Source organism: Giraffa tippelskirchi, chromosome 2 (assembly GCF_054371585.1).
Source record: "Giraffa tippelskirchi isolate mGirTip1 chromosome 2, T2T-mGirTip1v1.2.pri, whole genome shotgun sequence".
Taxonomy (NCBI): Eukaryota; Metazoa; Chordata; class Mammalia; order Artiodactyla; family Giraffidae; genus Giraffa; species Giraffa tippelskirchi.
In genome coordinates, this window is record NC_137276.1 from 68,452,960 (window position 1) to 68,475,269 (window position 22,310).

Consider the following 22,310-nt stretch of genomic DNA (forward strand, 5'->3'; position numbering starts at 1 on the left):
GGATATTATTTCTATAAAATGGGATGAATAGAAACTACTGTATTGTGTATAAATTACTTTTTTTTATAACTAATTTCCTTTTAATAGCACTAAACTCTAAACTACTTTATGAAAACTCCAGTTTTATAAATATCTACTTTTCCAAGTAGATTAGCAGTCATTTCTGTTTTAAGTAGAAATGTGATTCTCTTACATACTTTTTCTTTCACATCAATTGAGGCAGACTCAGTTGAGCAGAACTCAGTTCTGTTATTTGAAGTATTTATTAATGGCTTTAAAAATAGCACTAAAACAAATTCTCATGTGCCAATGCCCAAGCTATAGTAGTCTTATATCAAAGCATTAAAAAATTCCTATTAGCTGAGCTATTGCTGTTTGAGTAACTGTATACAAGACACTGGAAGCTTTACATTCTTTAGACATAAAAGTTATGCAGCAAGCAGGCTCTTTGTGCAAACAATTTAATTTCTATATGAAGTTCTAAACCTAAGTTGTACATGGATACTTTTCCAGTATTTTCTGTATGTAGCCTTAATATTTTAAAAAGAGAATTAATTAAAGTAAAAATATAGGAACTTGTGGATTTTCATACTTGTGTGTTTAATATGGTAGAGAATAGTTAAGAGGTTGCAAGAAATTGAAGTTTTAAGGCTTTATCTAGGGTAAACAAGAAGAGATTGCTTTTACTGATACATAGAATGATTATTTATTCCTTACCTTGTTCTAGAAAGGATTCAAGGTGACTTACAAGGCTATGTGAAATTCAAGAAAGGAGAAATTAAAAATGGGGTGAAAGTAGAAAAATAAGCATGAGTTATAAAACAGAGCCAGGAATAAGGCTGAGCTGTCACAGTTCTTGATTATGGTTTTATGGCAGTGGTGTATGGTGGATTGATGGGAGAGAAAATATAGGCTTATATACAGAAGTCTCATGGGGGACTTTCATGCAAACTAGCTGTCTTCCTTACCAAGGGTGACAGTGCAGAGTGGGGAAAGTATGCTGGATGGAGAATATTAAATATGCTTTAAATATCACTTGTGTTTTGGTGGAAAAAAAAAAGTAGAGAACTGCTGCCCTTTTAGCCCACACACTGATTTATGTAGGCATAAGTGTGGCTGTAAGTTTTCTAGGTGCAGAAAAGAATTTGGTCTGTTAACTTAATTCCAAAGAAAGATTAAAGAGGCTTAGTTGTTTGGAAACAACAGAAGTTTTTAAATAAGGTCATATATCTACATATTAGAACAGACACAATCAAGCTAATGTTAAAATAAAATGTATTTGGCAATTTTGTATGAATCTAGCCTTGGTATTTAAAATTTTTTCTGAATAGGTTTTTATAAATGAGATTAGTTACTTTCCTTCCTTTCACTCAATTTGGTTATAAATTTAACTTGAATTTCAGCTTCTGTTAGGTCAAAATTAACTAGATCCATTTAACTTGGAAAAAAGTTGTTGGGTAGGAGGAAGGAATTCAGAGGTAGGACTTTTTAATGTACTTTGATCTTCAGATACTCAAAAACCAACTACTGTGTTGAAGACTCTGGGCTCTGTGCTGCACACCGTGCTAAACCCAGCTTGTAAAAGTGAATAAGCTTAGAAGTTCACTGCTTTCACCCAATAGTATTGAAAAAGGACAAAAGTGTAGCAGTTAACATTTTGCTAAGGATCTTTCAGTGATATCTTCAGATATTCAATTAACATGGTGAGTCAGGGACAATCATTTGGCTCCTTTTTTTATTCCATTGTTAAAAATAAAATAAATAAGAAATGATTATCTTTTACAAAAAGCACTACTGAAACAAAATACTCAAAGCTTTTTTTTTTGTTGTTCTTTTGTAAACACATATGCAGGTTGACTTAGAGTTCTTGGCAGAAAAATTATAAACCACACATGGAACACATCAGCTGCATAACATAACAGTGTGGATAACTTGGACACACAGGTTTGAAACCTGGGAAGCAAATATTCTTAATATACTAAGTAGGGTTTTGTTGTTGTTTTGTCGCTAAGTTGTGTTTAATTCTTTGCAACCCCTTGGGCTGTACCCCGCCACTGTCCTCTGTCCATGGAGATTCTCCAGGTAAGAATATTGGAGTGGGTTGCCATTTCTTTTTTCAGGGGGTCTTCTTGATCCAGGGATCAAACCTGTGTCTCCTACAGTTCCTGCTTGGCAGATGAATTCTTTACTACTAGCTCCACCTGGGAAACACAAAGCAGATTTGTGCTAAGTTGCTTCAGTTCCGTCCAACTCTTTGTGACCCAATGGACTGTGGCCCGCCAGGCTCCTCTGTCCATGGGATTTTCCAGACAAGAATACTGGAGTGGATTGCAGGTTTTGGCATCAAATAAACGGAGTGATTACCAGAGTGGTCAAGGATGCTTAAGGAAAACAAATTAGCTTTGGAAAACATTAATTCAGATAGCCTAGTGAGAAATCTGCTAACTGCTTATAGAGTCAATGGATATCAATAGAAATCTGTAATTATATAGTAACTGAAGTAATCTGGAAATATTTTCAGTGTCAGTGGAGTAAGAGATGAACAGAAAAGATTTTTTAAAGTTAGATTTATTAACTTTATGTGAATTTTTCACATACATTAAAGTCACTCTTTTTAAGTTTACAGTTTGATGAGTTCTGATAATTATACACAATCATATAATCACCACCATAATCAAATAGAACATTTCTATTTGAATCAATCCAAAAAGTTACCTGTTTTATGCATGGGTGTTCAGTGATTTCAGCACCATTTGTTGAAAAGACTATCTTTTTTCCGTTGACTTACTGTGACATCTTTGTTGAAAGTCAAGTGTCCATTTAATATTATGTCTAATACATGAGCCTAGGTTGTCTCACTTTTGGTAATGTTAAGATTGATCAGTGCATTCACGTGCTGTAGGCCTGATCCTCATAACTCCCTGTTAATCAGTCACCTAATGATTTTAGCCTTCATACTGGTAATTCCTGTATAGTCTATTATTTTTTAAGGGCTTGTAAGTGGCTACTTTATCATTCTATAATTCTTTTTTAAATGCTTACATTTTTGTTTTTTAAATTTTTTTATTTTTATTTTTAATTATTTTATTTTTTAAAATTTTGGCTGTATTGAGTCTTCGTTGTGGCACATGGGCTTTTTTCTCTAGCTGCTGCAAGTTGACTTCTCTTGTTGCAAAGCATGGACTTTAGAGTGCGTGTGTTCAGTAGTTGTGGTGTGTGGGCTTAGTTGCTCAGTGGTATGTTGGATCTTAGTTCCATGACCAGGGATCAAACCCATGTCCCCTGCATTGGAAGGTGGACTCCTAACCACTGGATTGCCAGGGAAGTCCCTCTAATTTATTAGTTTTATCAGTTGGGATCATTTATAAAGAAGAACTCTTCCCTTACTATTTCATTAGTCAGAAGTATAGTTCCTACCAGGAAATCAGGAAAATACTTGACTATTTCCCATTATTTACCCATTTTCAGAAAAATAAGATGGTGTTCTAGCAACTTTGAAAGGTGACCAATGAGTTTTTGTTTTTAAATTTTAATATGTTGGATATGTTTCAGTGTATTGTAATTTTTATTCTTTCGATGCTCAAATTTTCTGATTTTTGGCCACTGAGAGCCCCTTTAAATTGCTTACTTAGCCTTTTGATTGGCTTTCCTGGTTGGTCAGTGATAAAAAAATCCACCTCCCAAAACAGGAGACATGGGTTTGATCCCTGTGTTGGGAAGATCCCTGGGAGAAGGAAATGACAACCCACTCCAGTATTCTTGCCTGGAAAATCCCATGGACAGGGGAGCCTGATGGGCTATAATCCATGGAGTCATAAAATAGTCAGACACAATTTAGTGATGAAACAACAAGAAACTTTGGACAAAACCCAAGTGAACCTTGATTCCTAGCACAAGAAGATGTTCTAGGCTCATTTTGTACATTTCCTGCACCAGATCTTTGATCAGCCTTTTCATAAAGGAACCTAGGTCCTTTTAGTGAAAAATAGTATTTAGGGAACACAAACTATGCACCAGATTGCCATTGCTGTCCATTTTTTTTTTTTTTTTTTGGATGTGTGTGAATACATACAAAAAGAAGTAGATAGTTTTTAGGAAGGGAAACATACATAATGAGATCACACCGATTGCTCCCATTTAAAATAAAGTTAATTAAATTTTTTGATTTTACATTTGCATCTTTTTTTTATATTGAGGTATAGTTAATTTACAATATTATATTAATTTCAGGTGTACAACATAGTGACTCAAAATTTTTTATGGATTATGCTCCATTTGTAGTTATTATGAAATATTGGCTATATTTCCTGTGCTGTAAGATGTACGCTTGTAGCCCATTTACAGGGCAGGAGCCCTTCCCTGTTAGCACTGGTAACCACTAGTTTGTTCTCCATATCTGTGACTCTGTTTCTTTTTTGTTTTAGTCACTAGTTTGTTTTAGTTTTTAGATTCCACATATAAACGATAACATACAGTATTTGTCTTTCTCTGTATGACTTATTTCAGTAAGCAGAGTACTCTCTAAGTCCACCCATGTTGTTTCAATTAGCAAAATTTCATTTTTTATGGCTAAATAGTATTCTTTCGAATATATATAGCACATCTTTATCCATTTATCTGTTGATGGACACCTAGGTTGCTTCTGTATCTTGGCAACTGTAAATAATTTTGCCAAACTTTGAAGTACATTCAGTGCCGTCGCCCAGTCATGTCCGACTCTTTGAGACCCCATGGACTGCCACACACCAGGCTTCCTTGTCCATCACCAGTTCCTGGAGCTTGCTCAAACTCATGTCCATCTAGTTGGTCATGCCATACAACCATCTCATCCTCTTGTCTCTTTCTTCTCCTGTCCTCAATCTTTCCCAGAATCAGGGTCTTTTCCAGTGAGTCAGATCTTCGCATCAGGTGGCCAAATGTTTGGAGATTCAGCTTCAGCATCAGTCCATGTGATGAATATTCAGGACTGATTTCCTTCAGGATTGACTGGTTGGATCTCTTTGCAGTCCAAGGGACTCTCAAGAGTCCTTTCTAACGCCACAGTTCAAAAGCATCAATTCTTTGGCGCTCAGCTTTCTTTATATTCCAACTCTCACATCCATACATGACTACTGGAAAAACCATAGCTTAGACTAGACGGACCTTTGTTTGCAAAGTAATGTCTCTGCTTTTTAATATGCTGTCTAGGTTGGTCATAGCTTTTCTTCCAAGGAACAAGCATCTTTTAATTTCATGGCTGCAGTCAACATCTGCAGTGATTTTGGAGCCCAAGAAAATAAAGTCTCTCATTGTTTCCATTGTTTCCCCTTCTATTTGACATGAAGTGATGGGATTGGTTGCCATGATCTTCTTTTTTTGAATGTTGAGTTTTAAGCCAGCTTTTTTACCCTCCTCTTTCACTTTCATCAAAAGTCTCTTCAGTTCCTCTTTGCTTTCTGCCATAAGGATGGTGTCATCTGCATATCTGAGGTTATTGATATTTCTCCCAGCAATCTTGATTCCAGCTTGCTTGTGTTTCGTCCAGCCCAGCATTTTGTATGATGTACTCTGCATATAAGTTAAATAAACAAGGTGACAATATACAGCCTTGAAGTACTCCTTTCCCGATTTGGAACCAGTCCATTGTTCCATATCCTGTTCTAACTGTTGCTTCCTGACCTGCATACAGATATCTCAGGAAGCAAGTAAGGTGGTCTGATATTCCCATCTCTTGAAGAATTTTCCACAGTTTGTTGTGATCCACACAGTCAAAGGCTTTGGCGTAGTCAATAAAGCAGAAATGGATGTTTTTCTGGAATTCTTTTGCTTTTTCTATGATCCAGCAGATGCTGGCAGTTTGATCTCTGGTTCCTCTGCCTTTTCTAAATGCAATTTAAGCATCTTGAAGTTCTCGGTTCACGTACTGGTGAAGCCTAGCTTGGAAAAATTTGAGCATTACTTTGCTAGCGTGTGAGATGAGTGTGATTGTGCGGTAGTTTGAACATTCTTTGGCATTGTCTTTCTTTGGGATGGAATGAAAACTGATCTTTTCCAGTCCTGTGGCCACTGCTGAGTTTTCCAAATTTGCTGCCATATTGAGTGTAGACTTTGACAGCATCATCTTTTAGGATTTGAAATAGCTCAGCTGGAATTCCATCACCTCCACTAGTTTGTTCACAGTGATGCTTCCTAAGGCCCACTTGACTTCGCACTCCAGGATGTCTGGCTCTGGGTGAGTGATCACACCATTGTGGTTATTTAGGTCATTAAGTTCTTTTTTCTACATGCATCCTTTCAAATTAATGTTTTCATTTTCTCATATATATACCCACATGTGCAACTGCTGAATCATATGGTAGTTTCATTTTTAGTTTTTTGAGAAAACTCCATACTGTTTCCCACAGTGATTTTACCAGTTTACATTCCCACCAACAGTGTACAAAGGTTCCATTTCTCTACATTCTTGCCAACATTTGTTATTTATGTTCTTTTCTATGATAGCCATTCTGACAGGTGTTGGGTGGTGTCTCACTGTCATTTTAATTTGCATTTCTCTGATGATTAGAGATATTGAACATTTTTCATGAGCCTGTTGGTCATCTGTATCTCTCTTTTTTTTATTCTGGAAATCTTATTTCCTAATAGTGCGAATGTAATTATTTATTTGTTTATCCTCACAATTGCACTCATCTCACACACTAGTAAAGTAAATTCTCAAAATTCTCCAAGCCAGGCTTCAGCAATACGTAAACTGTGAACTTCCAGATGTTCAAGCTGGTTTTAGAAAAGGCAGAGGAACCAGAGATCAAATTGCCAACATCCGCTGGATCATCGAAAAAGCAAGAGAGTTCCAGAAAAACATCTATTTCTGCTTTATTGACTATGCCAAAGCCTTTGACTGTGTGGATCACAATAAAATGTGGAAAATTCTTCAAGAGATGGGAATACTAGACCATCTGACCTGTCTCTTGAGAAACTTGTATGCAGGCCAGGAAGCAACAGTTAGAACTGGGCATGGAACAACAGACTGGTTCCAAATAGGAAAGGAATATGTCAAGGCTGTATATTGTCACCCTGCTTATTTAACTTATATGCAGAGTACATCATGAGAAACGCTGGGCTGGAAGAAGCACAAGCTGGAATCAAGATTGCTGGGAGAAATATCAATAACCTCAGATATGAAGATGACACCACCTTTATGGCAGAAAGTGAAGAGGAGCTAAAAAGCCTCTTGATGAAAGTGAAAGAGGAGAGTGAAAAAGTTGGCTTAAAACTCAACATTCAGAAAACTAAGATCATGGCATCTGGTCCCATCACTTCATGGGAAATAGATGGGGAAACAGTGGAAACAGTGTCAGACTTTATTTTTTTGGGCTCCAAAATCACTGCAGATGGTGATTGCAGCCATGAAATTAAAAGATGCTTACTCCTTGGAAGGAAGGTTATGACCAACCTAGATAGCATATTTAAAAGCAGAGACATTACTTTGCCAACAAAGGTCCGTCAGTCAAGGCTATGGTTTTTCCAGTAGTCGTGTATGGATGTGAGAGTTGGACTGTGAAGAAAGCTGAGCGCCGAAAAATTGATGCTTCTGACCTGTGATGTTGGAGAGACTCTTGATAGTCCCTTGGACTGCAAGGAGATCCAACCAGTCCATCCTAAAGGAGGTCAGTCCTGGGTGTTCATTGGAAGGACTGGTGTTGAAGCTGAAACTCCAATTCTTTGGCCACCTCATGCAAAGAGTTGACTCATTGGAAAAGACCCTGATGCTGGGAAGGATTGGGGGCAGGAGGAGAAGGGAATGACAGAGGATGAGATGGCTGGATGGCATCACTGACTCGATGGACATGAATTTGGGTAAACTCCGGGATTTGGTAATGGACAGGGAGGCCTGGCGTGCTGCGATTCATGGGGTTGCAAAGAGTCAGACATGACTGAGCGACTGAACTGACTGACTGACTGACATGTATGTGTATACATACGTTGACCACTTGATGTGAACAACTGACTCATTGGAAAAGAGAAGGAGAAGAGGGTGACAGAGAATGAGATGGTTGGATGGCATCACTGATGCAATGGACACAAACTTGGGCAAACTCCAGGAGATCGTGAGGGACGGGAAGCCTGGTATGCTGCAGTCCATGGGGTCGTGAAGAGTTGGACACAGCTTGGTGACTGAACAACAACATGTGTATACACATATAATAAGAATATATATATCACACATATGCATGCATGCTAAGTCTTTCAGTTATGTCCAACTCTTTTGGACCATATGGATTGTAGCCCTCCAGGCTGCTCTGTCCATGGCATTCTCCAGGCAAGAAAACTGGAGAGGGCTGCCATTCCCTTCTCCAGGGGATCTTCCCAACCAAGGGATCAAAGCTGTGCCTCTTACATCTCCTGCATTGGAAGGTTCTTTACACTAGCACCACCTGGGAAGCCCATTACACCACACATATATATAATAAGAATACTAAATGTAGTTTAAAATTACTTTGACATTCTTTTTTTCCCAGAGGCTATCTCTCTAGGATTAGAGTAAAAATACTGTCCTTATTTTATGTTTTTTAGTTTGGGATGTTGGATTTATTTGTGGGATATCCAATCAGATGACAGATAATGATCTAGAATTCAGGAAGAGTTCTGACAAAACATAGTCCACTGGAGAGGGGAATGGCAAACCACTTCAGCATTCTTGCCTTGAGAACCCCATGAATAGTGTGAAAAGACAAAAAGATATGACAGTGAAATATGAAATCCCCAGATTGGTATGTGCCCAATATGCTACTGGAGAAGACTGGAGAAATGGCTACAGAAAGAATGAAGAGATGGAGCCAAAGCAAAACAACACCCAGTTGTGGATGTGCCTGGTGTTGGAAAAAATCCGATGCTGTAAAGAACAATATTGCATAGGAACCTGGAATGTTAGGTGTATGAATCAAGGCAAATTGGAAGTGGTCAAACAGGAGATGGAAAGAGTAAACATCGACATTTTAGGAATCAGTGAACAACTCCCCTCAGGTGAGGTCAGCAACATTAAGGGGCATCTCTTCAGTGGAGGTGTTGTAGAAGGTCTCGATGCCTCAAAGAGTCCTCTTGTCTTCTTCTTGCACCATGTTAATAGCCTTATTCTTATGGCTGAAACATCCACCATGACCAATTCTGTGGATGTAGTTTTCTCTATTGGTGGGGAAGTCATAGTGGATGACTAAGGAAACTTGCTGTACATTGATGCCTCTGGCCTATGTCAAGAAAGAAAGCAGCTTCAGTGTGTGAATGAGAAAGCACAAATCTATCCAGAATTAAGCATACATGTACACAGTCAAAGGAAATAAACATCCCCTTCCCTCAGAAACCTGAGGTGTGCCAGATTTTATTCCAAGTTGCTACTTTCCTAAAGAGGGGCACTAGTAGGCCCCTTGGCAGAGGGAATAACCTTGGATCAGACTTTTTTTTAAAATTAATTTTTACTGGAGTATAGTTGCTTTACCACTATATAGTTTGTGCTGTATAGCAAACTGAATCAACTATACATATACATATGTTTCCCCCCCTCTTTTTTAAATTTCTTTCCCATTTAGGTCACCACAGAGCAGAGTTCCCTGTGCTATACAGTAGGCTATCATTAGTTATCTAATATTTTATACATAGTAGTATATATATGTCAATCCCATTCTCTTCATTCCACCCCTCTTCCCACCTTGGTATCCATGTGTCCATTCTCTATGTCAATGTCTGTATTTCTGCTTTGCAAATAAGTTCATCTGTATCATTTTTCTAGATTCTACATATAAGCAATATTATATGATATTTGTTTTTCTCTATCTGACTTCACTCTGTATGACAGTCTCTAGGTCCATCCAAGTCTCTGCAAATTGCACAATTTTGTTACTTTTTATGGCCCAGTAATGTTCCATTGTATATGTACCTCATCTTTGTATCCATTCCTCTGTTGATGAACATTTGGGTTGCTTCCATGTCCTGACTATTGCAAACAGTGGCACAGACTTTTAAAACTTCTTTTAAGAGAGTATGGAAGAATGGAGATCCTGGAAGTAGAGAAGAAAGTTGGAATTCTCAAAACAGCTGCAAATCACTGGTTTTTGCAAATATATTAATAGATTTATGGAAAAATGAATGTAGTGTTTTCAAAGACTTTGGTTTTATCTATTTTGATAAGCAGGGTCTTATTTATTTGTGAGTAATCAGAAAATGAAGAAATGGGACTATTTTTGGCTTCAAATTGAGGTTGATATGAATTCTGCTTTTTTCTTTTCTTTTGCTAGTCTCTTTTGTGTTCTCTGCTTTTCAAAAATATCAGACCTTAGGAGAATTCACATACATTTGAGCTGTCTTATAACATTATGGAGTGGAACTGACCCATAGGCCCACTGGACTTGCAGCAATGAAAGCTACTGTCACTTTCAAGGTGTATATGAAGGGCATGTTACTTCTGCCCTGGTTGTTTAAACTTGATGCTTATAGTGCAAGTTATTCTTGTCCTGGGTGAATCAGTGAAAGCTTCTCTGAGGTTTCACATACTAGATTATCTTCTTCATAGATTTCAATTGGACAAGTTTAGACCTTTGACTTTTTAAATAACAGGCAGGTAAACTTCATGCTGGGCTTATAAATGAGATAGGATCTCACTTCTGGTATAATTTTATACAAAATGTCCTTGAGTTGAAAGGCATTGCTACACAGAATAACCATGGGGCATTTTTGTCCTTTCTTCCTACCTGCAATTTTGAAAATGTGTGCCATTGTGAAAAAAGAATGAGCTTTTAGTGTGAACTGTCATTTTATAAAATAACTTAAAATGTGTGGTATCAGAAAAGGGGTAATTAGGTCATCTTATAAAATTCTTATATATAGTCTTACTTTTCAGTTAAATCAGAAATTGAAGTACAACTTTTTTCTTTATTTTGGAGGGCCATTAGACTAGCCAGCCATTCACAACAAGAAGGATGTAAGACCTAAATATAAATAGAATCTGATATTTTCCTTTGTTTTATTTCATATTTGTTAAGTCAATCATTTGGATTTTTTGTTTGTTTTTTATCTTTTTTTGCAGCTCTCATTAAGGTTGTATGTGGGGAAACAAGTTTTATTTTGGTTACTATGAACATAAGAAACAAATGTTTGAATTTAATTTAATTTGTATTTTCTCATACAGAATCCATAAAACATAATTTTGTGGGGGAGGAGCTCAATTTGATTATTTTTCAAAAAACACCAGCAAGATGACTATCCAAAGGTTGTTAGAAAGAACTTCAAATGCTTCCAAGAAACCTTTGAAAGTTTGAATTATAACCTGCTAAAGACATTTACATTTTATTATAAAATATGCTTTTTTTTGCTATATTGAAATTCAGAATTCTTAAAAGTTAAGGAAATAAAAATTCAGAGTCTTAGGGATCTGGACATGTACTACATTTAATAGTTGTAGCCTTACCACGTTGTTGGAATATATACATTCTATTGTATTTCCTTCGCTCTGTTTTATTCTTACAACAAAAGAAAACAAAAATCTTAAAAAAGTCAACCAACCAACCGAACAAAATAAAACAATTGTAGCCCTATCTCTGGAACGCACCTCTTATGTCTCACTCTAGAATTGATTTCAAGAGGCTCAAGACTCTTTGAGGCTGTTGTGCCTTAGGAATTTTTTAAAGAGTATTTAAAAAATACTCTAAGTGAAAGTGAAAGTGAAGTCGCTTACTTGTGTCCGACTCTTTGCGACCCCATGGACTGTAGCCTACCAGGCTCCTCCATCCATGGGAGTTTCCAGGCAAGAGTACTGGAGTGGGTTGCCATTTCCTTCTCCAGAGGATCTTCCTGACCCAGGGATCGAACGCAGGTCTCTCCCGGATTGTAAGCAAGACGCTTTACCGTCTGAGCCACCAGGGAATAGGCATGCTCCATTTCTAATTAATGCGCATGTAGGCAATATGCCTTAGATTTTGAAGTCAAGAGATCCAATGAAATGAGTCACCAGAGGGAAGCTTTGTGTTAAGCCCTTTCATTATGGGAACAAAGAGCGAAAGCATTCTTGAATAATAATTACAGGCTCTATAGATGAAAGAGGTATGTTTAACCTAAACGTAGACAAGTAGATTCTACTTTCCTACTGAAAAGGGGAGAATAATATCAACTAATATTTGTTGAGCTCTTAACAGGTGTCTGAGGCATGGGCTAAGTTATGACTTCCATATGGATTTTTAATTTTAATCTTCAAGATCATTTTGAAGAAGATACTCTTACTATTCTCATTTTACAGATAAGAAAGCTGATGTTTAGTGAGATTCACTAACTTGCCTAAAGTCACCAGTGAACAGAGCCTAGATTCTCACCCAGACCAGCTTCAAAGCTAGTCCTCTTAATTACTGAGATCCAATGGTGATGAAATGTAGGAGACTTTAAGAATCCTTTTGCAGACAGTGGGAGTGGAAAAGCTGCCATGGTTCTCACACTGGCTGCTGCGTTGTTGCCCTGCTGAAGGGCTGAGTGGAGCTGAAATCTAGTCCTCCCTCTGCTGGACAAACTAGGGGCCTTCCTGCTAACACCTACAGGGCTTTTTCTAATTGGTCTGCCTGAAAGACTCATATTTTGCTAGTTCACTCAAAGCAAATCTTAATTGTCTAAACCTCTGAGTACTGCTGCCTATATTTCCATTCATTCACAATAATCCTTTGACTCCAACCTGTTTCCTTCTGGTCCACATCCTCCTTGGTTGTCTCATTTCATCTGCCTTTATGTTGTCAACTCTGAAATCTGTATTTTGATCCCAGACTTCTCTCTCAAACTCTACTTTCATATATCTAACTGCCTACTTACTAATACCATCTTTACTTGGATGTCTATTATACGTCTTAAATTTGTATGTATCTCAACTCATGTCCCAAACTGGGCTCTTCATCTTCCTGTTCCTCCTGTAGCATCCCTACCTCAGTTAATGACAATACCATCCTTCCAGTTGCTTCAGACAAGAACCTTAAAGATATCTTGAGTTCTTTTTATCCTCTGTTCAATCTCTCCGGAATTCCTAGTTGTTCACGATTATCTACAATCTGAACACTTCTGTTCACTCCTGCTGCCACCAGTCAGGTTTAGGCCATTATTCTCTCTCCTCGGGGTCACTACAGAAGTCTCCCAATAGTGTCCCTAATTTTGCTCTTGCCCTCAATACTTCATTTTATTCGCCAGAGTGATCCTTTCAAAATATAAAACAGATTATGTTTCTCTAGTGTTCAAACCCCTGCACTATGTCTCATGGTTTGATATGATCTGCAGTTCCCCCCTGCACCCCCCTTAACTAACTCCATTACCATTCTGATCTTCTCTTTTACTGTGCTTTTTGTAGTTCACTCTAACCCACTTACACTGGCCTCCTTGCTCATCTGCAAACATGACAATACTCTCTTGTCATTAGGTTTTTTGCTCCAGTTGTTATCTCTGCCTAGAATGCTCTTCTCCCAGACCTCTGCTTGGCTAATTTCCTAACATCTTGAAGTCTTTGCTCAAATGTACCCTTCTCATTGAGGTTAATATTGATCTTATTTAATACTGCAGTCTGCTCCCAACTCTCTCATCACTTACTCCGTTTTACTTTTTCTTTTTTGCTAGCATGTCTTTTTCTAAGGTACTAAACAATGTTACTGTTATTAGGTTTATTGTTTGTGCTGTCTCCTTTCCCATGGCCAGCACAAAGTAGAAACAATAAATATAAGTTGAATTAGTGAATAAATGAATGGTGCTCTATAGTCTAGGGGTGCCTCTGATCTCAAATCATTTAGGTCTTATAATTGACCAAAAAGCAAGGTAGAAGAGCTTACACTGATTATTGATCTTAAACAAATGCATGGAAAGTATTTGTAAAGTGTAAGAAGAACATCTGAAAAGAGAGAAATTCAATTATTAGACAATTGCTTGATTTTATTGACTCTGACAAACCTAAGATCCTTTTGTTCACCAAGTGAGTAAAAGATGTGTGTATTTCTTTCTTGACAGGACAAACAACCCAGTAGATGATTGCATTAGAAACATGGAAATGGGGGTTTGGGGTGGGGATGGAGGTGTACTTGGAAAATAGCTATTATAGACATTATAGTAGAAATTTTTTAAATTATAGTTGTCCCCTTTCCATTTGGTTTCACTCTAGCTAAGACTTAATTATACAAAATCAACTGTGATAATATTATGCAGTAAATCCCCCATGCCCCATTTTTCCTTTTCTTTACTTAAACCTGTTTATTACAATTTAGATGAGTTTTTGGTCAATTAACATTTGGTTCCACTCCTTCACATTGCTCCTAACAACATTCAGCTAACCCTTCTAAGGGATGCCGATGGGGGAGATATAAATTTTTAATGATAATTAAAATAAATGTTCTCTTTCATGAAATTATCTCAGTACTTGGAAACCCTTAATTAGTTGCTCACCGTTTCTTTTGATATTTTGGAAGTACAGTGTCAGCTAATATTAACATTTGTGATGATCATGGGATGTTTTTGTTGTTTAGTCACTAAGTCATGTCCAATTCTTTTGTGACCCTATGAACTGTAGCCTGCCAAGCTCCTCTGTCCATGGGATTTCCCTGGCAAGAATACTGGAGTGGGTTGTCATTTCCTTCACCAGGGGATCTTCCTGACCCAGGGATCAAATCCACATCCCCTGCATTGGCAGGCGGATTCTTTACCACTGAAGATGGTGGGGATTGGGACCTACTAAAAGTATTTCCCCTTTATATTTCACTAAATGAGATCCCAAATGGATCTCATGAAGCCCAAAGACTTTAGACTTGAAGGAAAGAAATCTATTCTCAGATAAAACCATCAAAGGCATGTGAATGTGTACACACACATATGATGTGTGTGTGTGTTAATGTTATGACAGTAATTAGGGCATAGAAAGAACCATGTTAATAGAGATAATGCATAATGATTATCTAGAGAAAATCACATGAGAGAGGGTCAATAATAAATAAGTAATAATAAACATAGGTACATGGAAAAACAGTTTAAGTAATCTTCATGGAAATCAATGACTTATGAATTCTGTTGTGTTTTTGAATATTTAAATTATTTTCTCATGAATGTAATGCTGAATGTTCACAAAAATAATTTTAATAAAAGGAGTACAGAAATATATGCAGTGAATAACAACTCTTGCATGGAAACAAGTAAACTTAAGGAAAAAGTAATAACAGAGAGCATTTGAATGAGGGGGAAACAGAGAGGAAAAGAGCAGTAATTTTGTTGCTGCTGCTGCTGCTGCTAAGTTGCTTCAGTCGTGTCCGACTCTGTGCGACCCCATAGACAGCAGCCCACCAGGCTCCGCTGTCCCTGGGATTCTCCAGGCAAGAATACTGGAGTGGGTTGCCATTTCCTTCTCCAGTTGCAGAAGCTTAGAAGTCTTCCTAAACATGGAAGAACTGATGACTTTTTACCATACCTCTGTGTTAACTGCATGTTTTAGAAGATTGAGGATAGAATGAAAGAGAAAATCTGACTAAAAGGGCAGAGCTTGGTGATATGGAGTGCTAGAAAGTTTGGGTAGTCTTGTCCTTAACATTTGTAGTGAGCAGAATGAAAGTATACATGGAGGCCTACATACCATACTTACATATTGGAAAGCCACAAATCGAGCTAACAAGTTGCTAAAAGAGGTTCTATCCTCTTATCTTTCTACCTTGAGAAATATACCTCCAAATTGACCTGAAAGATATAGATCTGGATTTAGAATTCTTGTATTCCTTGACATTTCCTGTTAGAATGAGGTGATGGACAGGGAGCCCACCCTTGCCCCTGACGGTCAGTTTCCTTTCCTTTCCACTTCTGGCTCTATCTTGTACTTGAGAGGCCTTGGGTACATGAAATGAACAACTTGCATGTCTGAGTTCCATAATACTTATCAGCAAACTGCTGCCTCTTGGCTACCTCTCAGGTATAGGGATGGGCATGTTGTCATTTGCACTTAGAAGTTTGGGTTGCAGAAAGAGGCTGGCATAGGCATTGGAAGCGGACTTGGACTAAGTAGAGAGTTGGGGGTACTGAGTGTATCAGAAAAGATATATATGAGCTCTGGGAGGACACATCACCTTGGTCTCATGGACTCTTCTGAAGCATAATTGAATGTGTATCCCCCATGACCTCTCAGAGTTAACTTCACTTAAAAGTGAAATACTTGTTAAACTGAATGATTTTTAAATTTCTATAAGCTCAATTTAATGCAAGGAATAAAGCGTAGTAAAGAAAATTTAGGCATATGGACAAAGGCAACCTGAGGAGAAAGGAAGTATCCACATGGTACTTTGTTCTGCCTTACAAACTATCCCTGGAGACATCTATTACTGCTGTCAAGAGATTTGTTTTCCTCCTTAAATTCTGAAAATTGGGGTTTAATATGGTCTGCTTGTTTCCAAACCTGAACCTTTCCCACTTTATAAAACTCTCTAGTGGTTAGAAGTTAAAAAGTTTCAGATTTCGACTCAACATGAGGAAGAACTTTATAAAAGTAATTACTGGCATTTAATGGTATAGTGAGCATCTCATTTCCCAGTACATTGTTGAAATGAACGACACTGTCGGAGGTGTCCTTGAATTGTTTCGGAGGTACTTTCTAACTCTTAAAATTTTGTGGATTATAAAATGCAAATGCCTTGGATTATAATACCCATACCCTAGGAGGATTTTTGTTTTGGATTCACGTTGCATTATGGCTACAAAAGGTTGGTAAAAATTCATCAGACTTTGATCTTGCTTTGACTTCATTTGCAAAATTCTGCAGTTTGATGCCTATTATTGCCTTGAAAACTCAGCAGTGGCCACAGGACTGGAAAAGTTCAGTTTTAATTCCAATCCCAAAGAAAGGCAATGCCAAAGAATGTTCAAACTACCGCACAATTGCACTCATCTCACATGCTAGTAAAGTAATGCTCAAAATTCTCCAAGCCAGGCTTCAGCAATATGTGAACTGTGAACTTCCAGATGTTCAAGCTGGTTTTAGAAAAGGCAGAGGAACCAGAGATCAAATTGCCAACATCCGCTGGATCATCGAAAAAGCAAGAGAGTTCCAGAAAAACATCTATTTCTGCTTTATTGACTATGCCAAAGCCTTTGACTGTGTGGATCACCATAAACTGTGGAAAATTCTGAAAGAGATGGGAATACCAGACCATCTGACCTGTCTCTTGAGAAACCTGTAGGCAGGTCAGGAAGCAACAGTTAGAACTGGACATGAAACAACAGACTGGTTCCAAACAGGAAAAGGAGTACGTCAAGGCTGTATATTGTCACCCTGCTTATTTAACTTATATGCAGAGTACATCATGAGAAAACGCTGGGCTGGAAGAAACACAAGCTGGAATCAAGATTGCCAGGAGAAATATCAATAAGCTCAGATATGTGGATGACACCACACTTATGGCAGAAAGTGAAGAAGAACTAAAGAGCCTCTTGATGAAAGTGAAAGAGGAGAGTGAAAAAATTGGCTTAAAGCTCGACATTCAGAAAACTAAGATCATGGCATCTGGTTCCATCACTTCATGGGTAATAGATGGGGAAACAGTGGAAACAGTGTCAGACTTTATTTTTTTGGGCTCCAAAATCACTGCAGATGGTGATTGCAGCCATGAAATTAAAAGACGCTTACTCCTTGAAAGGAAAGTTATGACCAACCTAGATATCATACTTAAAAGCAGAGACATTACTTTGCCAACAAAGATCCGTCTAGTCAAGGCTATGGTTTTTCCAGTAGTTATGTATGGATGTGAGAGTTGGACAGTAAAGAAAGCTGAGCGCCGAAGAACTGATGCTTTTGAACTGTGGTGTTGGAGAGACTCTTGAGAGCCCCTTGGACTGCAAGAAGATCCAACCAGTCCATCCTAAAGGAGATCAATCTTGGGTGTTCATTGGAAGGACTGATGTTGAAGTTGAAACTCCAATACTTTGGCCGCCTCATGCGAAGAGTTGACTCATTGGAAAAGACCCTAATGCTGGGGAGGATTGGGGGCAGGAGGAGAAGGGGATGACATAGGATGAGATGGCTGGATGGCATCACCGACTCGATGGACATGGGTTTGGGTAGACTCTGGGAGTTGGTGATGGACAGGGAGGCCTGGTGTGCTGTGATTCATGGGGTCGCAAAGAGTCGGACAGAACTGAGTGACTGAACTGAACTGAACTGATTGCCTTGATATCCAAATCAGTTTCCTCAGTTAACTAGAAACTGTTTTGATACTATACACAAAGTGATTAGTATGTACAGTGTTAGTATTTTTAATATAGTATACTCAATTTTGGAGATGTAATTGTACTTAAATGCTTTCTTAAATTATTAGATTTGTCATAATTGTTTCATTTGAAATTTTCAGCATAATTATCTTTGTTTTTAACAAGATATATGAAAGAATTATAAATATTAATTATGAGTATGTTTGATTATAAGCTTATTTGAAATCACAATTTTGACTATATGTGCAAATTTCTCTGTTGAGTCACTGGAGATAGTCTTTGGCAGATTCTTATTATTCTCAAGAATACTTCACATATCCATTTTTGTAGTAAGAGAGTCATGGCATGTAGCCATGTGGCATGTATTTGGACAGCAGACAGGGATCAAGACAATTCCCATGGAAAAGAAATGCAAAAAAGCAAAATGGCTGTCTGAGGAGGCCTTACAGATAGCTGGGAAAAGAAGAGAAGCAAAAAGCAAAGGAGAAAAGGAAAGGTATTCCCATCTGAATGCAGAGTTCCAAAGAATAGCAAGGAGAGATAAGAAGTCTTCCTCAGCAATCAGTGCAAAGAAATAGAGGAAAACAACAGATTGGGAAAGACTAGAGATCTCTTCAAGAAAATTAGAGATACCAAAGGAACATTTCATGCAAAGATAGGCTCGATAAAGGACAGAAATGGTATGGACCTAACAGAAGCGGAAGATGTTAAGAAGAGGTGGCAAGAATACACAGAAGAACTGTACAAAAAAGATCTTCATGACCCAGATAATCACAATGGTATGATCACTCACCTAGAGCCAGACATCCTGGAATGTGAAGTCAAGTGGGTCTTAGAAAGCATCACTACAAACAAAGCTAGAGGAGGTGATGGAATTCCAGTTGAGCTATTTCAAATCCTCAAAGGTGATGCTGTGAAAGTGCTGCACTCGATATGCCAGCAAATTTGGAAAACTCAGCAGTGGCCACAAGACTGGAAAAGGTCAGTTTTCATTCCAATCCCAAAGAAAGGCAATGCCAAAGAATGCTCAAACTGCCGCACAATTGCACTCATCTCACATGCTAGCAAAGTAATGCTCAAAATTCTCCAAACCAGGCTTTAGCAATACATGAACCGTGAACTTCCAGATGTTCAAGCTGGCTTTCAAAATGGCAGAGGAACCAGAGATCAAATTGCCAACATCCGCTGGATCATCGAAAAAGCAAGAGGGTTCCAGAAAAACATCTATTTCTGCTTTATTGACTATGCCAAAGCCTTTGACTGTGTGGATCACAATAAGCTGTGGAAAATTCTGAAAGAGATGGGAATACCAGACCATCTGACCTGTCTCTTGAGAAACCTGTAGGCAGGTCAGGAAGCAACAGTTAGAACTGGACATGGAACAACAGACTGGTTCCAAATAGGAAAAGGAGTATGTCAAGGCTGTATATTGTTACCTCGCTTATTTAACTTATATGCAGAGTACATCATGAGAAACACTGGGCTGGAAGAAACACAAGCTGGAATCAAGATTGCCAGGAGAAATATCAATAAGCTCAGATATGTGGATGACACCACACTTATGGCAGAAAGTGAAGAAGAACTAAAGAGCCTCTTGATGAAAGTGAAAGAGGAGAGTGAAAAAATTGGCTTAAAGCTCAACATTCAGAAAACTAAGATCATGGCATCTGGTTCCATCACTTCATGGGTAATAGACGGGGAAACAGTGGAAACAGTGTCAGACTTTATTTTTTTGGGCTCCAAAATCACTGCTGATGGTGATTGCAGCCATGAAATTAACAGACGCTTACTCCTTGGAAGGAAGGTTTTGACCAACCTAGATAGCATATTTAAAAGCAGAGACATTACTTTGCCAACAAAAGTCTGTCTAGTCAAGGCTACGGTTTTTCCAGTGGTCATGTATGGATGTGAGAGTTGGATGGTGAAGAAAGCTGAGCACCGAAGAATTGATGCTTTTGAAGTGTGGTGTTGGAGAAGACTCTTGAGAGTCCCTTGGACTGCAAGGAGATCCAATGAATCCATCCTAAAAGAGATCAATCCTGGGTGTTCATTGGAAGGTCTGATGTTGAAGCTGAAACTCCAATTCTTTGGGCACCTCATGCGAAGAGTTGACTCATTGGAAAAGACCCTAATGCTGGGAAGGATTGGGGGCAGGAGGAGAAGGGAACGACAGAGGATGAGATGGTTGGATGGCATCACCGACTCGATGGACATGAGTTTGGGTAGACTCCGGGAGTTGGTGATGGACAGAGAGGCCTGGCGTGCTGCAATTCATGGGGTTGCAAAGAGTTGGACACACTGAGCAACTGAACTGAACTGAAGGTTTCTAGGCTCTATAGTATTTGCCTCTATTTGACAAATTATTATTATCTAAGAATTAAATTACATCGAGAAAAGAGCCAATAAGGAAGTTTTTTTTTTTTTTTGTACAGGGTGGTTTTGTTTGTGCATCTCTCCGCACATGAATCAGGCACATAGTGTAGGCTTAGTGAAGCACTGATCTTTTCACTTACATGTATATGAAGAGATAATGATTATCTTTGGCTATATACACTAAAACATTTATGGATCCAGGGGAAGGATTTGAGAGAGCAGGAGAGGCTGAAGGGCAGAGAGATGCTGATTTTGTGGAACTACAACAGTGGGAGTTGAGAAAGTAGGAGGATAGGGGTAGACTCTCAGGGTAAGGAGTTGGAGGGAACATGGGCCCTATCCTGAGATTCTGACTTCGCTTAGATGTTGGAGGAAGAGGTATAGAAAAAAGAACACTATTCTTTCCTAGAATCCCTGAGATTGAGAGGAGTGTTGAAAGGACTGATTCTGGGATAAAACATGATTTCATGAAAATGTGTCATTCTTTCTTTCACTCATTCATCTGTCTATCCATAGTCCATTCACAAAACCAAAACCAACCTTGGTTTTACGAATGGACTTTGTAAGAAAATAAGAAACTTGGAAGAAAGTTTGGAAGAAACTTTGAAAGAAAATAGGTAACAACTAAATGGAAAGATTTGTGCATTGATAGTAACACACACTTAGACTATAATAGTTTATAGGCTAATAATAGGCCAAGTTATCTATAGGATAGATGTGTTTCTTACTGTTATCCTGTGAACCTTCAGTAACTACTTGCTGGGTGATTATTGACTGTGAATAAGTTAATGTAGATTTGTGGGCTTAGACATTTGGGTAATAATCTTCATGGCTGATGTGTTACTTTGAATATGTTATGAAATTCTATACATGGTCACTTGCTATATATGTATTCTTATTAAAAAATCTCACTGAACTGACTTTTAAGATTTATATTAATGTCTGAAAGAATGGTTTGCAATGTTTTTCTTATTTTGTCTTGCCCAAATGTGAAGATTTGCCTTTCTTTTTATAATAACTATGCCAATTTATGTTAGTTTCTTTTCTGTAAAGGAAAGTAAATTACCCAAAACTTTCTTCTCCAAATCAAAACCCACAAATGATTCCCCAAATAGAGAGATGTATCATGTCTTCCAAAGTCCTACCTAGTTCCTCATCTGAATGATCATTAACAACAGGGAAAATATGGGCTCTGGTTGCCTTAGTGCTTATGATTTCATGGAAGTCAAAGCATGTGTTTGCTGCAAGATGTGTGTCACCAATTCAGCCATTCATTTTTTACTTAAGACTCCTGATCAAATGCAAACTCACCTTGGCTGGGTTATAATTTTAGTCATAAACAAACCAGCATAAATTAATTTGTTAGAGGACCCAAGCCCAGAAACATGACCTGAGAAAACATTCGAGGAATTATCTTGTTTCTCTATTTGATGGACTTGGCACCTTTGTCCTCTGGCTACAGCTAATAGCAGGAGGTGGTGCTTGACTACTAATCACACATATGCTATGATTTTCATTAGTGCTTTCCTCTAGAAAGTATTTTTCTTTATTAGTAAATGTCTTTTTGTTTTTGTGCACAGGCAGCATGTCAGCTGAAACACCAATCACACTGAGTATCAATCCTCAGGATCTGCGGGTCCAGACATTCACTGTAGAGAAACTACTGGAGCCTCTCATAATCCAGGTATTGATACCATGGAAATTACAATGAATAGTAACTG

General features: G+C 38.1%; 1 protein-coding gene and 1 non-coding gene across 6 annotated transcripts in view; one reads left to right on the forward strand and one right to left on the reverse strand.

Moving 5' to 3' along the window:
* The window catches only part of CTNNA3 (catenin alpha 3), a 1,864,976-nt gene that overhangs the window by 92,728 nt on the left and 1,749,938 nt on the right, over positions 1–22,310 (forward strand). For all 5 annotated transcript variants that reach the window (XM_081568955.1, XM_081568954.1, XM_081568943.1 and 2 more), the window contains one exon: positions 22,170–22,273. In XM_081568955.1, coding sequence (XP_081425081.1) covers positions 22,175–22,273 — 99 coding nt within the window. In that variant the 5' untranslated portion in view covers positions 22,170–22,174. The remainder of the gene's footprint in view (positions 1–22,169; positions 22,274–22,310) is intronic.
* On the reverse strand, positions 9,285–9,425 carry LOC145540035 (small nucleolar RNA SNORA67). Its single transcript, XR_014078161.1, has one exon. It is a non-coding gene; the product is annotated as a small nucleolar RNA SNORA67 (small nucleolar RNA).